This window comes from Vanessa cardui, chromosome 1 (assembly GCF_905220365.1).
Source record: "Vanessa cardui chromosome 1, ilVanCard2.1, whole genome shotgun sequence".
Taxonomy (NCBI): Eukaryota; Metazoa; Arthropoda; class Insecta; order Lepidoptera; family Nymphalidae; genus Vanessa; species Vanessa cardui.
The window spans coordinates 5,429,123-5,451,970 of record NC_061123.1 but is presented as its reverse complement, the minus strand read 5'-3'; the positions used below and the strand labels follow the sequence as shown (position 1 = coordinate 5,451,970).

The 22,848-nt window shown below is 34.2% G+C and overlaps 2 protein-coding genes across 7 annotated transcripts in view; one reads left to right on the top strand and one right to left on the bottom strand.

Annotated features, from left to right (window-relative positions):
* The window catches only part of LOC124530064 (cytosolic carboxypeptidase 1-like), a 55,946-nt gene that overhangs the window by 13,700 nt on the left and 19,398 nt on the right, over positions 1-22,848 (top strand). The window contains exons 3-19 of one of the 3 annotated variants that reach the window (XM_047104062.1): positions 914-996; positions 1,280-1,370; positions 1,454-1,531; positions 1,872-2,039; positions 2,421-2,552; positions 2,626-2,757; positions 3,120-3,263; positions 3,505-3,702; positions 3,778-4,036; positions 4,107-4,357; positions 4,441-4,636; positions 4,714-4,836; positions 4,906-5,044; positions 5,167-5,374; positions 5,459-5,628; positions 5,805-5,942; positions 6,120-6,298. In XM_047104062.1, coding sequence (XP_046960018.1) covers positions 914-996; positions 1,280-1,370; positions 1,454-1,531; positions 1,872-2,039; positions 2,421-2,552; positions 2,626-2,757; positions 3,120-3,263; positions 3,505-3,702; positions 3,778-4,036; positions 4,107-4,357; positions 4,441-4,636; positions 4,714-4,836; positions 4,906-5,044; positions 5,167-5,374; positions 5,459-5,628; positions 5,805-5,942; positions 6,120-6,298 — 2,689 coding nt within the window. Of the gene's footprint in view, positions 1-913; positions 997-1,279; positions 1,371-1,450; positions 1,532-1,871; positions 2,040-2,420; positions 2,553-2,625; positions 2,758-3,119; positions 3,264-3,504; positions 3,703-3,777; positions 4,037-4,106; positions 4,358-4,440; positions 4,637-4,713; positions 4,837-4,905; positions 5,045-5,166; positions 5,375-5,458; positions 5,629-5,804; positions 5,943-6,119; positions 6,299-22,848 lie in introns of all 3 variants that reach the window. The other 2 variants (XM_047104054.1, XM_047104072.1) reach the window with 2 other exon arrangements.
* LOC124530084 lies at positions 6,426-20,977 on the bottom strand. 4 transcript variants are annotated; one of them, XM_047104082.1, is made up of 6 exons: positions 20,816-20,977; positions 11,052-11,157; positions 8,711-8,787; positions 8,314-8,521; positions 8,009-8,176; positions 6,426-7,440 (listed from the first exon to the last, which is right to left on the bottom strand). In XM_047104082.1, the coding sequence occupies exons 1-6, from the start codon at positions 20,871-20,873 to the stop codon at positions 7,002-7,004; spliced, it is 1,056 nt and encodes a 351-aa protein (XP_046960038.1). In that variant the 5' UTR covers positions 20,874-20,977; the 3' UTR covers positions 6,426-7,001. The 4 variants fall into 4 exon arrangements, with proteins under 4 accessions (XP_046960038.1, XP_046960047.1, XP_046960055.1 ...); XM_047104091.1 differs by having other exon boundaries at positions 8,009-8,164; XM_047104099.1 differs by having other exon boundaries at positions 7,240-7,440; positions 7,999-8,176.

Sequence of the window (22,848 nt, the reverse complement as noted above, 5' to 3'; positions counted from 1 at the left end):
ACAATTCCTAGACGCTAGTTTTTGTCATCACTGACCCACTCACTTACTCTTTGCCTTTATTAGTTGATATTCTAGACCTTGATTTAATTTATGGCTTCTGCCATCTTTTTGTTTCTATATAAAAGCTTATGTTTACGGACGATGATCAAATTAAAAAAAAGATCAACATAAACCACGTGATTACTACCCAATAACTCTTAACTGAAGGAAGTTTTTATGGCTTTTACAAAATCATTAAGAATCCACAACACTCTAATTCCATGAAACAATATACTTAAGTAATAAGAAAGAAGTAATAGTAATCATTTTGCCGTTCGCAAATAAAATACTATGATAGCAACACAAGTCAAAAGCAACCAGTTTGTATGAGAATCTCGATAAAGCCAAGAATGAACATATGTTTTTATATTAAATGGTCTTGAGGTATTTAATAACATTAAACGGAATTACACTATTAAATATTACATTACATGATTAATCGCACATAATTTATATTAGATAAAAATCAAACTTGGCTATCACATTTACAATGCAATTTCACTTCATCAACGTCAGAATAATTACATCTAAAACGATATTTTAGAAATTACTCTTCATTACAGTAGGCTGTTTACAAGTAATTTGGCTTTAGCTTTGAATAGAACGAAGCTCTTTGACTTACTGATATGATATAGTAGCAATAACGAATATCTATACGTGGGGTAAGACTATAAATTTGTTTTAAAATACCACTTGTAGGCCTTCAGACCTTGCGGTACGCGGGTGTTGACACAAAAGTAATCTTACGGAAGCCATATTCTTGGCTGGACACGCCCCGAGGCCGTCTTCTACACGCACATATATTTTTGTTTCAATTAATTACGTTTGTGCTGAAATATTGTCTTTGTTGTGAATACTTTATGTATGGTTACAGATAAACACATACGTCAAAACACCCTTGAAAAACTCTGGAGTAAACAATCAGGGGCTATTCAAATGTTAGTGACAATACTGGAGGTGCGTATTATTGATATTATATTACCTTTATCTATAATAATATGCCTGTATCTGTATAAAGTTAATGGGGTAATGAATAAAAAACAATGTCTTGTCTTTTTGTTTCAAATCTCATATCAATGACAGATGATTAGAAAAAACAGAGCTTAACTAAACAGTGTCGCACGTTATATTGACAAAATAAATTGCGCCTTTTTGGCACAAATAAAAGCCACAAAAAAAAGAAAAACTAAACAGTGAGTAATGGCGAATATTAATACAAGCGTAATTTGTTTACTTTCAGAACTCAAGAGATACAGCTACATTGACATACGTTACATCGGTTCTAAGAGAAGCACTATGTTTAAAACAAGGAAAAGGAAAAAAGTGTTCAGGTAATAATAAAACATATTTTGATAACGAAAATAATTTATTGAAAATGTATTTAATAAAAATTAAACCATATAATAATTAGTAGCAAATGAAACACAAGGAGTTAAGAAAAAGGAAACAATTAAAACAGGCAAAGAGAATAAAGATCCCATCTTTAAAAAGGGTATGTCAAAGTGTGGCGCTTAGCATATTGCTGGATAATACACACTTGCTTCCTTCAACCAAACAAATTTTATAAGCCTCGCTGTAATCTAAACGCTCCAACAACAAAATAATACGATGTGATTGATACCATTGACACAGTTATCGCATTATTATCTATGCACGTTTATTGTAATTACTTTACTTTAGTAATTATTGGGCTATGAATGCTCACATAATAACGCATTCAACTGTTATATTTTGAATTGACAGACTAATCAGCATGGAGTCTATTAATATTTGTATATCTATAACAATTGTTTCGTATGTATTTAAATGGAAATTAAAATATATGTTTTCAGCAAATAACATAGCCCGGCAGCAATGTTCACAGCATTTCATTTCAATGAACGGTACGCAAGTTGTAATCCGTTCATTACTCGCAATTCATAGCAAACGCGACAGCAATGTGAGCACTGAATTGATGCTACAAGATCTCGTTTGGATCGTTGCAGCCCTCGCCCCTAAAGGTAAAACTTACCTGTATTCATTTTTAGTACGCAACTCTTTTAAAGTAATATACGATTGTATCCATATTATTTTCTATTTGTGTGTATATACATACATATAAGTATAATCCATATAGTCATCGTATAAATTCACCCTTGCGAGCGATCAGGGTTCCCTCACCACAACAAAGAACAGACTTACTTGTTAGTTTGGTGAGTAACCACTGGTTGGAAATGTTATAAGTGTGCGAAGTGATTTAAATCTCTCATAACACTAGTTTATCGACAAATTTGTTAACTTACATCAGATGGGTCTTTTGCTTGTTAACTAAATAAATTCACAATATTTTTAAAAATGTATGGAGTACATATTGTCTAAAATTTAATTTTTTATTTTTTCAGATCCGAAATTCGCAATGAAAGTTAGAATGTTGGGATGTGTGAGGACAATGCATCTCATATTAAAGGGTCACTTTAGCGATAACAAGTTAATATTTCCTCTTCTTGTTATAATGAAACAACTCGCAAAAAATGGTAAATCATATTCTTCTTCTTTATCACAATACTTTTATATTTGTCTCGTTTATTTGAAAGCGTTTTATTGTAGCTGTTACAACGTCAATTTTAATACGAGACGGAGTTATCGCTACCTACGAGAGGGTCTTAGTAAGTCTTGGCTTCATACCGACCGCCCGACTTCGGCTCTGTCTCGACGCTATCGATTACTTCAGTAAAAACAGTTAAGATATCCTCCTTATTTTACTTAAGTTCGGTAGTTTATGGAGAATGTAGATACGTTTAAAATAATACATCATAAGTCAAAGAATGAGAAATGTCACGATGAAATTACTTAGGGTATTGAAAGAAAGCACCTAATTTGAGCACTAGTATATTTCCTAATTAAAGTTTTATAGAGGATGATTAATTGAAAAATGTTGAGATCTCTTCTTTCAAATGCCAAATTCATTTTGACAGCGATATATCAGTATTTAATTAATCACTCAATGAACAATATTTATTTGTAATTGAGTCGTAGTTGTTTATATTTATCTCGGCATGTTTGCAAGTGTCCATCCGTTTACACGTGCGTAACTCATACAGAGGTATGCTGCATGCAGATAGTGAAGACTGGCCTATGTAGCGTTCTCCTCAGGGTGTTTGACCGCTGGGACCGCTACGAGGGTCGCATGAGACTGAAGATTTGTGCACACATCCTGCAAACTTTGCAACATCTTTGTAATATAAGTACGTAATGAAATATATACACAATAATTAATGAAATAACTGTTTGTTAGATATTAAACAGGTACCACAATAAGAAAAACATTAACAGATCTATTTTCAAATAATAAACAATATTCTATAATTTCGTTACCATATTTAAAGGTACATTTTAAATACTTTTAATATTTTATGTGGCATATATTCAGTTGTAGAAAACTTTAAACGAAACAACTTTATAATCATAATTATAACAATAATTTAGAAGCTGGACGTCGAGCTCTTTGTACAAAGAAGCACGTGCAAATACTGCACAGATTCTGCTCGCAATGTCCCGACGAAATAGAGTTTGATGGGCTCCTGGCCAGAGTCTGCTCCGTCATTACCCTTTGTCTCAAGCATCAAGCTCTACCAGTCCCAGTTTCCAGTCCCGCATCGTTTAACCTCAACCCTATATTAAAAGGTATAAAATCTACAATATCTAATAGTCTCTTAACATCAATTTCATAACTTAAAATTTAGAACATTTATATTGTAGGTACAAATACAATGTGGCCATGTCACGAAGATGAAGATGATGGTGCAAATTCAGATTCGAAAACAATAAATTCCGATCTAGATGATGATGGCCCTGATAGTGACAACGACGGGGGTGATGAGTATCTTGACATTGAGCTGGAAGATAATGAGTTGAAATCTAATGAAGATGTAGAAAAACCTCACATAAAAAATGGAGAGAGTTTACAAAGCACTTTATGGTTTAATCCTAATGAGAGAGATATAGAAGACTTAAAAAAGTTTGTATAATTTTTCTATATAAATTTAATTCATTTTAATTTACTAAAGTTTACTTTAATTTGATTGCAGATATTGTATTTATTTTAAAGAATTCGGTTCTTATAATAAGCAAATTAGAGCGGTTAAAAGTCGCTCTAACTCTCGAGGATCGATTCTAGAAGATATATTTGTGACACAATGTGGCAGTGCTCGAAGTAACCCGTCACCTTCGAGTTTTTCTCTAGCTGCAGCTGCGGGGAACACGGAACACGACAGCACCTTCGGTTCATCACACACTTTTTCATTCCTGCGTGGATATCATAAGATACATGACAGTCCCTGTAAGTATTAAATAGTAAAATTGACGTAAAAATACATTGGTTGTGACAAAAATCAATAAATTTGCTTTCGTTGTCCATTACAGCAATAACAACATGCTCATCTCTAAAGATTCACAAAGATATATCAAGATATAGCTCATTCGCATCCGTGTATTCAACTATATCATCAAGAGTTAAAAGCATAATACCATTCATAAAAGTCGCTTATCCAGATATGACAGGAGGCCAGGGAACTAACCAACCTGAGCCTCTAAATAAAATGGAAAGAACTGCATGCAGGTGAGTTTTTGTAATTCATAATGCAACCCCAAAACTCAAGTCAATTTCTCCTTTTTAAAGTTACATTGACATTAAAGGAACAAGTTACTGGCGTGCGTGGAAAGAGCTATAAATCCAGAATCATATATGAATGAAGTTGTGTACGACTTAGATGCTCTTTGTGCTTCTGGCATGACTACTGATGCTTCGTTACAGAAAAGGTGATTTACTATTGCATAATAACACTTCAAGTTTTTTTTTAATATTTACTGACCGCAAAAAACATACAGGTGGACGACCAATATGACCAGTGACAATTTATTTTTGATTAACACTGATGAACAAGAAATTACGAAACTTAACAATTTCTCGTCACGGTTAAGTTTCGAATCAAGATTTGAATCGGGTAATCTAAGAAAAGCAATTCAGGTAAGTGCCCATGCTTCAGTTGAATTAACGCTATGAAAAATTTACTGTAATCTTTTTGGACATCAGTATGTTTAAGTTTATATAAATATCTATTTAAATTATCTAGTATTTTTGTACTTAAGGTGGGTCCTAGAGAATACGAACTAATTCTGATGCCAGATGTAAATTCAACGAAACGTCACCAATGGTTCTACTTCGAAGTTCGGAACATGCAACAGGGCCGTCCATACACCTTCAATATCGTCAATTGTGAGAAATCAGATAGTCAATTCAATTTCGGAATGAAACCTGTTATGTATTCGGTAAAGGAAGCTGTTCTTGGAAGACCAGGTATACTTATGATCACAATGACGTAGAAATGAAATTTTATAACTGGAAAAAATAATCAATTTGGTTTTTCATACTTCGTCCTAGGTTGGGTGAGGTCTGGGTCAGACATCTGCTATTATCGCAACAGCTACCATTACACTAACCAGAAGAACAACAAATGCTACCTGACGGTCACATTCAACTTAGAGTTCCCTCACACTAACGATGTCTGCTATCTCGCGTACCATTTTCCTTTTACATATTCAATGATGATGGTAAATAAGATTTTTTTAACTTTTCTTACTATGCTTATAAATATATAGACTTAAACTGTTTGACTTTATCAACGCCTAATGTTTCTATATACACCTAGAGTTATTATTAATTAAAGTTTAATGATACTTTTAAATAATGAGGAAGTTATAAAGTAATTATTTCAAATATATTTTAGACAAAAATTTGGCAATGGACGACTCAACTGCCTCCTGGATCATATCTCCGCACTGAGCCGCTCTGCTATTCGCTCAATAACAACGAAGTTCCTTTGTTAACAATATCGGCCGAGGATTCACCGTCTAATCCTTTAGTGGTTTGTATTTCTATGAATATAATTAATACTTTGCTCGTGTAAATAAGTTCATCACTCAGAAAAATATAGTAATATGGTACCAGTCATTTATTGTACTTGATCCATTCCTACTATTATTTGCCTCATATTTTATATAGGTTATCGTAAATAAAAACTTATAGAATAATGGTACGACAGGATAGAGAGATAGTCTTCCTGACAGCACGCGTACATCCCGGCGAGAGCAACGCCTCATGGGTGATGGACGGGACCTTGGGGTTCCTGCTGGCAGCCTCGCCATCAGCTGCCGCGTTGCGAGCTAAATACATCTTTAAGATCGTGCCTATGCTTAATGTGGAGGGAGTTATCAATGGATGGTAAGTAAAATTAATTTCTTTATTAGATAATTTCCGCTTTACTTCAGTAGTTCAAATTAAAAATCCATCTCATATTAATCAAATCTATCGTAAATTGTCGATAAGGTGAATAAAAAAACAAAACAGACATGTTAATATTAAATTTATTAACGTCACTACATCACTATCCTTTAAATTCTTGAGTTTCAACTTATAATACTTAACTAGGTACGTCACATAATATAAACACTATCTTAAAAAACTTAACCGAAGGATATGTCCAAAATGTTTAAATCAAAAATTTACTTAACAATTATTTTTACGGTTTTTGTGTTAATACGAGAGATCGGACAAATCAACTATAATTACCTCGGCGAAGTCTAGGTACCTATTCATTTCGTAGAATACTCGTTGTAATATTTGAAGATGTAGGCAAGTCGTATATTACGAGTCGCCACCACCTTCAGTTTCATAGATTATTGCCCAAAAGATACCCTAAATATCCCAACACTCGTCTTCAAGCGTATACAAAAAGACTTCAATACATAAATCTCATTTACATTAAAATAATAAACATTGTCGAAGCGATATCACCCTCATAAGCAAGCATTAACTTTACATACAAAATGCTTTGAAATATCAAATAATACTTTTGGTAGTGCGTAAACCTAAACTTTTTTTATAATAACGGTTCGTAATGCTGATGTCACCGTCGAGTCAGACGCTAGTAGGCGGGGGGTGCCAGCATACCACTGGCGTGGACGGAGTGCTCGGTGGCGTCCGGCTCGGCAGTAGAAGGCATTTCGTCGACAGCAGGAGCGTCGCGGGCCTCATGTGTAAGATAAGCAGCTGGATCGTCGCCCACCATGCCCTCATCAGCCTCGTAAGGACCTTGAGTCACTTCTTCCTTTTGCTCCTGCTCGGGTTCCTTTGAGTGAGCGTCAGCCGCTCGTGAGTAATGCGAATCAATTTGTGGTGGAGACTTTAACAATGCACCGGACTTAAGATGAGGGGACTGGAGACCGTCGAGAGAAGATGGTCGTAGCTTGCCGATGAGGTCGTTTAGAGTAAAATGAGTTGGGAGATGCTCGGAGCGCGGCGGCGGCGGCGACGACGATGTCAGTGGGTGCGCCGTCGTCGTAGTCGTCATCGACAGCGGCTTTCTGCCAGACCAAACAAAAACGGACCCTCGTATTAGAGAGTCAATCTAAATAGCTGCTACTCATAGTCGAGTTCGAGCGAGATACTTTTATCGAGACGACTATTCGAGCTTCAAAATGTTTATTAATAACATCAAACAAAGAATTGTTATGTCACAAGAGATACCAAGCAAAGCCCCCTTCACCCACCCACCAAATAATTTCGTTAATTTTGAAAAGTTTTTAATAATGTTATTCATAGTTGATCAGTATAGAAAATAGTGCCGATTCTGCTGGGTGTAGGGCTCTTGTTTGGTGGTTGGGTTGGCGCAGAGACCTTATCCCGCGGGCCCGCGCGCTTCGATCACTATCGAAACAAACGTTTAAATTATCTAGCTAATTCAAACCACTTTTAAACATTAAGAGCTACAGACCCACTACTACACACTCTTAACTAAAATGTCGTCAAAGGGACATGTTTGTTAAAGGTGAAATATTTAAAGCTGTGCATAAACGAGAACAAGAATTATACAGCGCGCGGCTATTCGGGGAGCGGGCCTCCGGAGACGGTTGGCATCTCACCTGTCATTACCCCTGCGCCGAGGACACTGGGATGGAGCCGTAGTTGTAGTAGTAGCAGCGTGTTTGTTCACAAATAAAGTCCTTGATCTCTCCGCAATGTTGAGGCTCCCAGTGGAAGGATGGTGCTTTTAGGGCAACACAGCCGTTGGTCATCACGTGCTCGGTTCTGGAAAACAAACTATTTCTAATATAACCATTGTTTGTATAATAATAATCACTCTTAATTTTTCATACCAAATACATAAGTCTATAAGTATACTCCAGTTACATCGATATATAATAATATTAACACCATATATTGCGTATTCTACGTACCCATGCCTTGCGGTGCGCTGAGGAGCTGTGCTGCCTTGAGGCATATCCAGAGGGTCCATGCTGTCGTCCGTGTGCTGACTGGGAGGGTCCATTGCCATGCGTCGCATATAGTTAAATGTTGCATTGAAGGGTAGTCCCGTGCTCATCCATAAGTACATGTCAGTGCCGAGGTTGTTACCGGAGGTCCAGAAGTCGTACTTATTATAGCCTAGAAACAAAACAAAAATATATGACTATTGAATCTCTAATACTTGAAAGATACATTTGACTTCTTAGTAGAAAAGAAATATTAAAGAATAGTAAAATATTTTCATTATAAAAATTTGGCTTGGTCAAATTTGGCTTGCTTTCCATATTAATATATGTAAATATTCTCCCTAATAAATGATTTCCTCACCTGCATTTGTAAGGTATGTTGTAATTGAATCAGCCTTTTCTTTCGTCTCAAATGATGCTAGTTGTAATCCCAACGATCTGAAAATTATGTAATTTGTTAATTTGATATTTATAATTTTATAAAGCAGTTGGTTTATTTTTGAAATATTGAAGATCAAAATTAAATCTCAATTTTTATCAAGGAATATAAATGAATTTACTTTAAAAATATATATTTTTAAATAGATGTCATTGACCATAAGAAACTAGATCCTGATTGCTGCTAGTACTTGGTTTTAAAACATTCATAAACTCGCTTAGCCGGATCAGTAAATACAATTTTAGCCCGATCGGCTAATAGTATCCTATAAGGACCATAAGCTTACAAAGAACTACATCGTGAAGCCAGTTTATCGAGCTGGAGTTTATCCGCTAAGCACTCGTTTTGGCCTTGCCACGACGAGTCCACATTCCACACGCACTCTAGGACTCTTAAGAGAATAAAAACCTCAGCGAAGTCCCGTAGTTATCGGCTCCCGTATTTAGTTACAACATTCTTATAACTATCACGTCTTACGAGATTTAAAATGCTGATATCCACTTCCTTTACTATTTTAATACTACATTTTGTTAAGATATTAAATGTTAATGACCTGAATAAAAGTTTGGAATTTGTTAATATTAAAAGACACCAGCAAATTAACTTTGGTTCCTGCATAACTCCTTACTTGTGAAGTAAAAGAGTGTTCGTGTTTTAAAGAAGTGTCATTGTAATAATAATTAATTCAGGTTACTTTTCCATAAATTATACCGCTTTCATTTCAAGGTAACGAATGTTTAACTATCGAATTCCTCGCACGCAAAAAGTGCTTGCGCCGAATTAAAAAGTCATAAATTGTACTCGTCTTGAATTAATTATACAGCATTGTGAAGCAATTGTTTTTCCCATTGGGGTATCTTCGACACATCGACATATTTTACCACCATAACTGTATTGTAGTTTTTTGTATCAGCCTCATAAACATTCAAATATGTACCGGGAACCGCCCCTTGCAATGTTTCTTGAAACTGTCTTCTACTTGACGTATTTATGCATAATGTGTTGGCCCTTTTTATTCACCGCTTTTATATATATTTAAATTCAAAATAATTATAAAATTATATATAAGATTTAATGCTTTATATATTTTGTTTAATGGAAGAGTTCAAGCATGATTCTGTTTTTACCGTTAGCCCATTTTTCCTGTGACGAAATTATCCGACGAATCGCGTCATGCAGTTTGCGTTAGCTACGCTGTGGAGACGCTCACCTCGCATGACACTTTGTCACGCTACCTGTAGCCGCGTCGCGCTTATCATAGCCAGGAGCCAATTTATACCATAATTTCCTGTATGTAATACTCCTGACATGCCCTTAATCGATTTCCCACTTTAGGCATAATTTCGTAACATATTTCTTGTACAAGACATTAAAGTATTGTACATTAATTTGTACATCATGAATTTCAATGCCTTTTTTTCTATTTGAGCTCAGATAGGTAAAATGTCTCTTCGTACTATAAAAGTTCTCAAATATTTAACGGTGGCAAAACTACAACTGAAGAATAACTTATAAGAAAGTTTAAGAAGTGTTAAATTTTATTTAAATGTTCCCGTAGTATAAATATTCTTACAATTGGTACTGTAAATATATAGGTCGTGACAAAGGCGCAATAGAAGGACATCGTGACCGAGCATCGAGGCGACTGACCTTTTAGTCGTTTAAGCGTGCGCTTGGTAAAATCGAGACCGCAAATGTCTATTAAATCTATTCTTCCCATATTCCTAATGGGCAACCCGAAATGAGAAAAGATCATATTTAATGATAAATTGCTGCTAGGCAATTATAGAATAAAGACGAGTGCAATTTTATGAACTGTAATTATACTCTTGAAGTTTATGCTCCAAGCAATCCGGGAACCGTGGGAGACGTAACACAATAAAACCTCAATCCTTTTGTCCACATTTCGCAGTGGGAATAGCTCGCGGAAGTAGTTCGCCGAGGTAACGATATTGTTCTCGGTTTTCCCAGAACTACTAACGGTAATGCAAATGTCCATACGCTTCCTGGTTGTACTCGTGAGCCTTCGAAGCGCACCTAGGCCTGCTTGTTAACGCCCAGAGGAACGTCGTTATAGCAGGACAAGGGTAAAGATAAGCCGGATAAGCATTCAGAGTCACGATATAACTATTATGTCTATCGAACGCGCCGGGAGAAATATGATACGACTGTGGTTAAGCTATGGAGGTGTGTCATTGTTAAGTACCTCGATGGTCGATTCGATACGCAGTACTCTAGTCTTAGCAATGTAAAGTGGCCTCACCTGCAATACTGATAAGCCAGAAAATAGTTCAGCTCGGGGCTGTACGGGTTCATCCTCGATATAAAGTATTGTACGCCATCGAGTTGTATCGTAGTTATCCTCTGAGCTGTAACAAAGCAAAAAGTAGATTACAATTTATGGTCGAGAAATATTACACAAATTAAATATAATTTTTCTTATAAAGCTTTTATATTTATCACACGAACACTTTTAGATTTACTTGCGCACAAAATAAATGTTATCTAATACAATAAAAAAATTTACAATAATATAAAAGCAATAGGGCTTGAATATAAATAAATATGATATTCTATATTTGTTATATTACTAATTTTTTTGTAGATACTCTGGATAATTTGTTCAACAAAGTCTATGATATGCTTGATATTTTTTGCTTGCTATTGTAATGTAAAATTAATAAACGAAATGTCTGCTAGTTTTTGTCTCATATTATATTACGATAACATTTTTTACTTCATTTAAAATCGGTGAGAACAAAAACGTTAAAATAATACGTCGTATAATTATACAGGTCGGCACGCTCTGCGGTCGGGCAACACTTCCGATATTATGTAATTAAATTCATTGATTACCTCCTGTTGTGGCTTACCGGGATTTATTCATGTCGCAATAAATCTAAGCGTTTAATACAGGACCTTAAGTTTTATTCTATCTTATTGCAATCAAATACGTTTCTCTATAATATTTAAATATTTTATAGAAAGATGCGTCGTGTAGCGATTAAATTTCATACCACAAAGAAATATATCACTGTATTTTTGATACTTGATTACAGTCATATAATTATTTTTAAATTTTTTTAATGTGCTTCATTTGTTTTTACAATTATATTGGTCAGTAAAGGAAATAATTGCGAGGAAAACTGCTTTGAAGTGATTAGTTGAAATTCTGTGACATGTGTATATGACACTAACTCCCAGTGCAAGATAGTTTTGGAATAAGAATCATCCGTAACAACTGAGTTAGTTATCTTTGACTAGCTGTGGGCTATTTCATAACGACAAATAACGAAACGACTCAAGTTGTACCATTCCTTGTATACGACACTGACTAACTCAAAAGGTATAATTCTGTATCGTTAAGTATAATTTATTACGTCTTTATTTTGATTTAAAGCTTCCATACCGATAATATATTTAATGGTAGTCCTATTTCCTGTGCCTGTCAATGAGTAAACGGATGAGCGAGGACTATAATCCACATCCTTTTCATTTGCAAATTACTTTAAGCGACATTTAGCATAAGAGGATATTATTTTCTCAAATATAAAACCTACTTTATTTTTTACCTCAATACTAGTCACTCAATTGATTTTTAAAAATATAATTTTTTTATTCGGAATTAATAATTGTTAATTTTGGGATGTTTTTTCGCCGGTTTTCTAGTCTTAAGTGTTCATTTCGAAATCGGTCGTAATTGTCACTACAATTAATAAGCAAGAGTAAGGTTTTTTCTATATCGGATAAATATTTTAACTTTAAATTAAAATTACCAATAAGAATAACATTTAATGGAAAATGATAATAGGAATGGTGATTACAAAATGTTAAGTGACGTATTATTTTCTAATTTCTGCATGTTTTTGTCGAGGCGTGTTCGCGTATAATACTTAAGCTGTCAATTACAGAGTTAATGGAATTGGTTATCGTATCAGCCAGGTTTTACTCGTCTCGTCTTCCCGTCTCCTTGGAATCCATGCATAATGCAACCTCATGCATATACAATGTCGCGCATTTCTCGACATATTCTTTTTGTCTCCATACAACAACTTCTCTGACGTAATGTTTTCTTTTATTGCAGTTAAATATTTTCGAGACGTCTGTTTCTTTGAACAGTGCAGTGTTAAGGAACCTGTTCGCGTTATGAAACTCCTTGTAGATTTTGAGTGTACAAAAAGTATGAAATTAAAATATTTCTCGTTATTCGTTTTCGAATAATTATTTTTTTTTAGTAATGATGTTTACTTATTGGGTAGACGTATATTATACAACCCATAACTGTAAATAAATCTTCATTGTTTAACAAATTCCTACTACAGGCTTTTAAATACATAATATCTTTTTATTATACAAATAAATATTGGAAATGAATAAAATCAATGATACTATTTGCGGATGAAATTGACTGAAGTCATTATTATTATTTATTTTCAAGACAGAAAACAAATAAAATGCCGAGAAACGCAAACACAAACAAACATGAACGCCCATTTGTATCCGTCTAAAGATATTTTAATTCTAAGGAACTTTGGGCTTAGAATTCAGGGCCCTAAATATCGTACATTAAGTACTAAATATTAAATCACTTCCTGATTGTACATGAATTGATTGTACATTTATTCAGATAAGATCATGAATATAATTTTATTTTGAACACGAAATTCAAATTCCATATTCGAATCTGATGGATGCATTTTACAAACAGTGCGTTGAATGATACTAGTTTTGACGTATGAAGATAGCATGAGACAAAAAGGCGGGTCACGTCGTAGATGTCGCTCAATGCATACAGATGTGTCGCCGACACCCCCGACACGTACTCGCGCCACCAACCAGGATGCGACATTCAATATTGTATAAAACTCTTTTATAATACAGCATATATTAAACGTTATTTTTTTTTTATTTCCAAGCCTATACAATTATTATTAATATTATAAATGTGAAACTCTGTATGTGTATCTGTCGCTCTTTCGCGATCAAACCGCTATATCAAATTTGATGAAATTTGGTATGAAGCAAACTTGAACTCCAAGAAAGAACATAGAGTACAGTTTTTTGCCTAACACATGACAACCAACTCAATAAAACGCGAGCGAAGCCGTGGGCGACTACTAGTGTTACATGAGTCCGTCAAAAGACAATTTTAAATCTTGTAAAAGACGGTTAGGCTTAAATGATACCTATCATTTACATATTCGGCAACAAGACAACGTTACCGGGTGAGTGCCCCGAGCCGCGTAGATTTCCGCCTGCTCATCCAGCGCCGCACACCGGACGCGCTTCTAACGGCCCCTTGTCCAAAACTATGGAACACTTCGCGAATGACGCATCACAATATATATCGTTTGATAGCAGACTATTTCAAATAAATAGCCTAACCATTCAAAGCAAACTTTATGCAGTGCGAATAGTGAATCATTATTTTTTAGCTTGAAATTGTATGTGCCCTATATGTTAAGGCTCTGATACCTTTAAGGGGTCAACTTAACAGTTTTATGTAAGATTTTGTGGAAGGAGTTATAATATTATGAAATTAGTTATATTATGAACATGAATACAGTAAAATGATCATTTTCTTATATCTAGAAGTATTCCTCTAGCAATATAATTGAAACTTTTATTAAATAATTTAAGTTATTTCTATTTCTGAGTTAGCTGAGTAAGTAAATGTATACGCCTATCTTTAATAATACAGCTTTATATTTTAAACGCTCTAATCTCAGAAATTACCATTTTAATTTAAATACTACTTTTAGCATTAGACAGACCAGTTATTACGGCTAATTGACTTCAAGCTGCATCCCTAAGGGAGTACTAATCATATACTTCAACTAATAAGGTAAAAAAACGGTAAAGAAGGTATTAATACATCAAATTTAACGCGGATAATACGAATCACATTGAATTGCATTGAACTAATCGAATATACTTGTTTCAAGAAGGCTTTTACGAGGCACTTTTGAGTCTTCATTTAACAAGATAAATTTAATTTTATAATTACATTCCGAAGTTTATGTTTCGAATGAGAGGGTTAATTACATGAATTAAATTACTCATTACAAGGGCTAATATAATATTCAATAAAAAAAAGATTCATAAGAGATCGGATCCTAAGTTCCGGTGTGGGTGGGTACATAAATTTTATAGCGCACAATATTCGTGTTTTATTCCTGAATGAATGGGAGGAAGTTGTAGTTATTATTACGTGGTACTTAAGATTCCGTCACGAGACAGTTTGTTAACGAATACTAATAACATAGTACCTGGTTTTATGTCGTTTAATTTAACAAAAACAATCGACGGTGTATGAATAAATCAATTGTTGATTGGTCACGAAAAAAGTGCGACTCGATATAAAAACGTTATGTCTGGATTTTATGAATACTAAGATCGATTTTTTACTCATTTAAATTGATGTAAATTATACTCTGACGCCGTGATGGATCGGTGGTTAGAAGACATGAATCTTAACCGATGATTATGAGTTAAAACCCTGGCCAGTACAATAGATTTTATACTTCATCTGGATCTCATTAATGAAGGAACACATCACGAAGAAACCTAACTGTATTACATACATGCGAGAAGAAACCTTAGCTCATCATCATTTACAGTCAGCCATAATTTACTTTAAATAATACGGTATCGTTTATACATTACTTGCATTCACTGTTGATTTATTACGAATTCATAATATCCTCATCCATAAAAGAGTAAAACATTTGATAAAAATATCCCGAGAATCAATTCAAATAGTTTACAAAAAGCGAGGTGCTTATGCAAACTTGTCTGCGATATTTATACATAGTTCAGTAACAGCGGGGATGTTATGGAATTTGCATGATATTTACATTATTCTAGTGAAATAAAAGGATAGATTTATATGCTTATTCACAAGTGTCTATAATACTGTCTATAATAGGCCGTTACGCAGCACGGCATCCACTTATGGAAAACATTGCGCAAATATCCCTTATAAGAAATTTTATCGTCGACAATTGCACGATTTTCTGTTCATTCAATTACTTATTTACTTTTTTTTATTTCGCGCTTTTCTTTGCAAATATATGAAAATACCAAATACATCTATTTTTTTTTTAATTGTATTGATTCGGTTGGGCAATATTTCGATTTCGTATAATATGATCTCGTGTCCATTTTCTTATTGATTATTTCTTATTTTCCTTATACGAAGGAGACTTTGATAGGAAACTTGTATGTGTCAAATGAAATTCTGCCATATGTAACGCAAAAACCTTGTAATCAAGAGGAAAGTTAGGCTTCTGTTATAACATTTATTGGCATTATTTAAATACCATCATGGCATATTACAATGGTAAATGTGATTTTGATTTTTATATTAAAATACAGTAAATAAATTAGTTTATCGGCAGCAATTTATGTCATAATAAATAAATAAAATCTTATTTCGTTATTACTTGATACGATTTGCACCTCAAACTATATGACTGCTGCAATCATGGCTCAGTGATTACGCAAGGGCCATAAAATAGACTCATTTGGATTATCATAATTAGGATATTTTTAAAAGTACAAGCTGAGTATTGTATACTTTACGTTCGCTGTAAATGATCGTGCTGTAAAGATATTTCTGCCTGATTTTATCAGCTTTACTTCGCCGTTTTCTGATATTAGATAAACATGGACTTATTTATTTCGATAAATAATTGTATTTTATTATTACATTCGAAGTGTTCATGTATTTTTTTTCTTCAGATTCGAATTTAAATTTATAACTAGTTACCTATCTGAATAGAACGCTTTAAATAAAAAAAAGTGTAGGAAGAAACAGGCTTTTTTGAATAGATTGCAAGTGAATTGTGATTCAGAGGTATACGACCGGTCATTGTAAGGAACATAGTCTCTAAAAATAGTATTCCTAGCCGTAGTATTCTTCTAAAGCACTACGGGTGGTATTTATTTTTATGATGTTCCAAGCGAGCGTACATACCGCATGTCTTTCTTAAATATCAGAGAAATAATCAATCTGACAAACAGACGATCTATAAAAGTAGTATTTTTTATACATTAAACTGTGATATTTATTAATTTTTAACTCGTTTTATAGTGAACAATAAAATAAATCCATAACGACCGCACTTACAATGTTAAATACTACGTGTAATAAGTTAGCGCCAGGATGTATGGAGACCGTCGTGCCTCGGGCGAGCGGCGCTTAAGCATGTGTGCGATTGTGCACTGCATTACATGATTGCATAACGCAAACCAGTCGCTCGTATCGGTCGCAATAACTCGCCCTCCCCGAGCAAATTACGTTGCCGCCGAGTGCAAGGGCAAGGTAGGCCCCATTTCACGGCCGTAACCACGCTTCCCGTCCTTTCGCTTACTTTAACGTAATGTTACGATAAACAAGATTGATATGACTTCATAATTTAATTTACTAAATTATATACCTAAGGATAACTTTTCAGCTACCAAGAAAAAGACAGAGAACTAAGTTGAACGAAACTGGTTCAGACTCAAAGTAATGATTCGAGCGACCGCAAATTATTGCTTAATGTACCGTAAAAAAAATTGCAATTTAAAGTTCTATCAAATTTCGTTGATTAACCCCGCCGTGGGAACATCGATCGGATCGTTCGCGGTTGGATAACGATCGCAACACAAAAAAGGGATCAAGATAATGAAGAACAAACGAGCAGTATACAACCCAAGGACGAGCTGCGATCCCGCGCCGCACTCGTCCCTGTGCTGGAATGCACCAACCTGACTATTTTTAGTCATCAAACCCGATACCGGCCTGGACTTGTTCAACCAGCCAAACAGTTGTTCACGGTCGGTTATGCCCATACAAAATTCAACGTTTTACAAAATCTAATTATTTTTGGTAACCAAAAAGTTCCACAAAGGTGTTAAATTTTATCGCTATTCTTGCTTTTATAGCTTCAATATAAATAAGTATTTTAAAGCTATACTCGAGATAGAATGTAACTTGTTCTAACACGCAACTTGTCCTTGTCCCTAAAACTCTTTATATGCACAAAAAAACGTCGAACATCCCGTAATTTGATATAATCACCGCCTCTTGCGGACCCAGTTAAAAATTTAGGGACAAAAAAGTATTGAAGTATCACAATAAATTAAATTTCTAAACCCTTCGGCATCGAACCGATCTCAACTTAATCCGATTTTATGTACGAGTTTATGAGGAGTACCTTAAAAAAACTTGTTTCAACATTATCGTATATTCCAAAATTTATTACTTGTAATTAACATTAAATAACTTCGAGCACAACAAAACCGAAGTGCTAACTCTCCTTTGCATTATCTTTTATGTTTCTCGACGATTAGGCATCTACAAAAGCCTCGTAAATGTTAATTGTTTAAATTGTACTTAGAACCAATTTACAAAACAGCGATATAAAATCACGCTATCGCTACGCCATTACTCGATCACAAAAACATACAAAAAGAAATATATTTTATGCAAATTAATGAAGTGCGAAATTTAAATATTTCAAATAAAAACGATTTATATCATGCAGATGCGACGGAAGTGCATAATGTTCCATAATAGCTCGTATACGAAAGCTATTTTCTTATATTAAATGTTAGCTAACATTACAACATTTTTGCATAATGAGGACTGCAATTATGCTAAGAAATGGAATGCTAATCGTAAGAGATCTGACGAGCTTTATGTCATTGACACAGAGTGAGCGCACGGTACGAGTTACAGCTGTAAAAAAGAGCCGCCACGGTGGAGTCATAAAAATATCACTACCGCATTATTTACAAGACCGGTAGTGGGATTGCAAGGCATCGGAGACTTGTACAGATAAGATATAATTTTATTCCTTAGAAACTGCAAAGGTACGTGTCTGTCCTCGGCAACTATCCGCTGGCCGTTGAACCCCGCACCTGTCGTCGCTCTTCATCACCCCTCGCTATTTTTTCTCAACAAAACTTCCGTTCCACGGTTTTTGCCGCTGTCGATAACCTGTCTGATACCGCGGATACGCCTCATTAGCAAAATCGCTCACAACGATGTTGATTTGTATAAATCGTTCGACTTTAGAATTTTCGTGGGATTATGAAGTAATTTTATGAGGTAATTCGCTCACTCCGATAAAACATTGCTCGAGCAATAGGAACATAGTGTCAATGACTCTACGTTTTTTATGCGCATCATTAAGCATAGATGTCTATGCATTTTAATATAATGAAAAAAAAATTAAACATTTTTATAGTCATGTAAGGCAATTCAAAGATAACGAAGCAAATAGGTATGCATGATACCGTTATCGCTCAAATGAAATATTTTTTGTAAGTTACCTGACATGCTAAAAAGATTGAGTTTGTAATTAATTTCATATTTCGTATGATACATATCACGAATAGAATTACGATTTCCAATGTAAGAGAAGAAATGTAATTCGTAGAAAGCAAAAAAAGTCCCTTTTCTTCTAAGCATAGTGCACTTGCCTGCATAGCAGTGGACACACTTGAATCAATATGAAGCGGATTGGTAGGTTCTGTTTTCTAGTTGATTTAAATTTGGTGAAATTAAAAGTGTGTTTGTTAATTAAAAAAGAACAGCATTAGATCATTCATACATCATAAACGGTGTGTATATAACAATGAATGTTATATTAGATATATATTTATTATCATTATATATAAATAAAAATACTTTTATTTGATTTCTATTAGATATTTTACTACCAATTTTTAAATTTCTATGTATTCATGTATGTTTAAGTTGATTAAAATCAAATGCTTCTAATACATTATACTGCTTCTTATAAACTAATAAGATTAATTATCTATTTAATCGTTTATCTACTTACAATTTTTTCGAAAATATAATATTTAATTATTTTGCAAGCCATTTGACGCCTACACTTATTAAAAAAATATCTTTTTTATATAAATATATAAATCACAGAAGTCAGTTTATGATACTTTTTTTATAAATTTCATTTATAGAATCTTATGATAACTATCTGTATGTTAAATTCTAAGTATAGATAGATCATGTATAGTTTTATCAGATAAAATAATATTTTTCATAGTTATTTTTTCCACATAATACTTTAGAGTTTCTAAATAACATCGAATACTTGAAATTCACATTGACTTTGTGAAAGTTTACAATATGATATTGAGGCTAAATTCTACTTTAAATTTGAGATGTTTGTGAGCTGCCTACTGCCATTGTACCGTGATAGGAACAGAACAATGAAGGTCGAGGACCCGCGGGTCACAGCAGCGATCTCAAGAAGTCATAAACTTGAAACGTTAACCATTCCTTCTTTTATTACATCCTGATTAGAGCCAGTTTTTCTAAGCATTCGGTAAATGCTTGTTAATGCTTGGACGTTGGTCATTATAAGGAATGAACATGAAATCCATTCTCGTTATGTCAATTGTCTATATTTATTATAAACATATAAAACCTCCTTAGAAACGCGTCACATTTTCTGGTATAAATTATATGCACATTGGTTTATCAGTTTTTTCAATTAAGAAAAAAAAAGTGACCAATTTAGGTAATGATGGCCAATGTTATATTTTATTTAGATTATTAGATCTCATATTACCTACTTATTTTACAAGTAAATGTTATTTGAAATATTCTTTTTTTAATTATAGAACTCAAACTTTATATTTACTTAATTAATTTATCATACTAGTATTTATGGTCGTCTTAATTTTGAGCTTCAGCTTAGTCGCAAATTTTGCAAATAGATTGTCCTTTACTCGTACTCGTATTCTCGCTGCAGGTTATTTTGTCTGACTGACCGTGTTACGAAATTAAATTGTCATCTAATCACATGTAGTCGCCGAGTTTATTAGAATAATTTACAGCGAGGGTCGTCAAATAGTCGCAGTCACCGTTTAAAAGTATAAGCATACCAAGAAACTTCTTCCAAATTAGAGAATTAATTAAATAATATGTAATCGGACAGTTTTAGGTTAATTTAAAAATATCATTGGTATTATTGCCAAAAGAAATGTTACATTAGTAAGACATACCTGCAACAGGCCCAAGAGTAGTCACGAAGAGCAGGAAAAAGCTGGCGAGTAAGAGCATGTTGATAGAGATGTTGGATTTCTTCTAACTATTGCGGGATCACGCGCTAGACTGCGCACACGCAACACGGGACACTCGGGCACACTGAACGCGCGCTCTCCAGAACCCCCCCTTATAACAGCAACGCGTCCCGCGCGCTCGTCTACACAAACAATGGTGGCTATGCTTCGACGACCGGCTTCTCAAACATTACGTCCATTGAACCTCTAAGTGCGACTCTCTAGATAGATGTATAAGTTGAACCAGTAATGGTGATACAACATATCTGGGGCTCGTTCCGCCGGCGAGGCGGTACGGGCACGGACGTCCGGCGGCGGATGGACGCTCGGCGCCCGCGCACCCGCTCGCTACGACACGGGAGTTATCTCGGCAAATCGTACCGTACTATAGTTGCGTTCGCTCAATTTGTTCTTGTTGCGGTCGTTGCGAATTCTTCTCCTGTCCAAAGGGTCGTCGAAGTTTTTCTTATTTAAGAACGCAATTCGTAAATTGTCGAAAGTTATTAATCAAAGCAAATTTTCTTTTGAAAAATATATGAAAAAATAAAAGACTACTTTTATGATGAACAATTATTAAATTTAATAATTGTAGTAATTAACTTCTTTTTCTCTACAAACTTCTTGTCAAAAGATAAGATCTTAGCCCACCAGTGTACACGTACAGGCTGTATATGCAAGTTAAAAGTTTCAATTATTATCTAATAGCTTACAAAATATATTTAATTGTATGTTTACAAAATATCAATAAAATAAATATATTCGTTCCTAAAAACTAAGACGAGCAAGATGTTTTTACGAATAGTCGGCTAGCATGCGTGCAGCTATCAGCTATAAGAGACCGACAGCCATGATAAAAAAAAGGTAAAATATCGCGATGGCGGTGATCTCACACCTTACGAGTTTCATGCTTTAGTGATTTATATTCAAATTTACGACTTTATTTAAGAGCCATGTATATTAATAACTCATCTTGTAACATGTTACTATTTTATAATAATTCTTCAATTGACTATCGACTTTTTGTCGATTTACGCAATCGGAAAAATATAACAATTGTGATAAACGGAATGGAAAGCTTGTTTAGAAAAGACATTTCAGCAATTTTTGGACAACAAAAATTTTCATCCTCTTCCCTGGTCCTTCTTAAGTATCTACCTAAAAAGGATCAGCGAAGAAGGATCACTATAAATGTTTTTAGGATTAAATATCCTGATCAGAAGTGAGTGCGAAGCTAGGTGGGTATATTTGGAAATGTAGTTGCATCAAGATGGTTTCCTTTTTCGGATTTTTATTTAGATTTGCCTATAAATGATGAACTAAGCTGTATCTTTTATTTTTTATTTTATATATAAATTAAGGCGGAAAGAAGATATTATCTGAAGATAGTTTAACTGCAAAAGCAGAAATCATTTATTATAATACACGCTCGTGATTGGATCATTCATCAGATTCGGAGTAAATAGGCGATATTCATCCTTCATACATACAATGCAGTTAATAAATTTTGTCGGCAAATTCGTGCGTATAGATTAAAGTATTCTACAGATCAACGTGTTTTTCAATTAAAGAAGTCGTTGAAGTTTTATTAAAAAAAATAAACTTTCATCACATGACACATGAACTAATCGCGATAAGTGAATAAATGGATGCTCTAAGAAATGTAAATCATTAACAGACCATCATTGCTATGCAAGCCCCTTTTTAAGGCAATAGTTGTATTCGTAACTCGCAATTACACTGGCTCGCTCTAATTCTTCAAATCAGATCACTGAAATACAAAGCAATGATCTCTAGCGCTAGAATAAGAGATGACTGGATGATATCCAAGTCATATTTAGAGTAAGTGGTAGTATCCAAAGCCCTAGTATCCAAATTTAACAATCGTCTTGACAAACGATGTCCTTATTTTTATTAGAAGCTTAACAGCCTTTGGTGTTATCAATAAAATAATTAGAAAACTTTAGAATTGTGAGTTC

Coding starts and splice junctions, on each gene's coding strand:
- LOC124530084 (XM_047104082.1), bottom strand. CDS start 20,873: ATGCTCTTACTCGCCAGCTTTTTCCTGCTCTTCGTGACTACTCTTGGG. Junction 11,158..20,815: donor TACTCTTGGGCCTGTTGCAG/GTATGTCTTACT, acceptor GCTTTGTTACAG/CTCAGAGGATAACTACGATA. Junction 8,177..8,313: donor CAGCGCACCGCAAGGCATGG/GTACGTAGAATA, acceptor TATTAGAAATAG/TTTGTTTTCCAGAACCGAGC.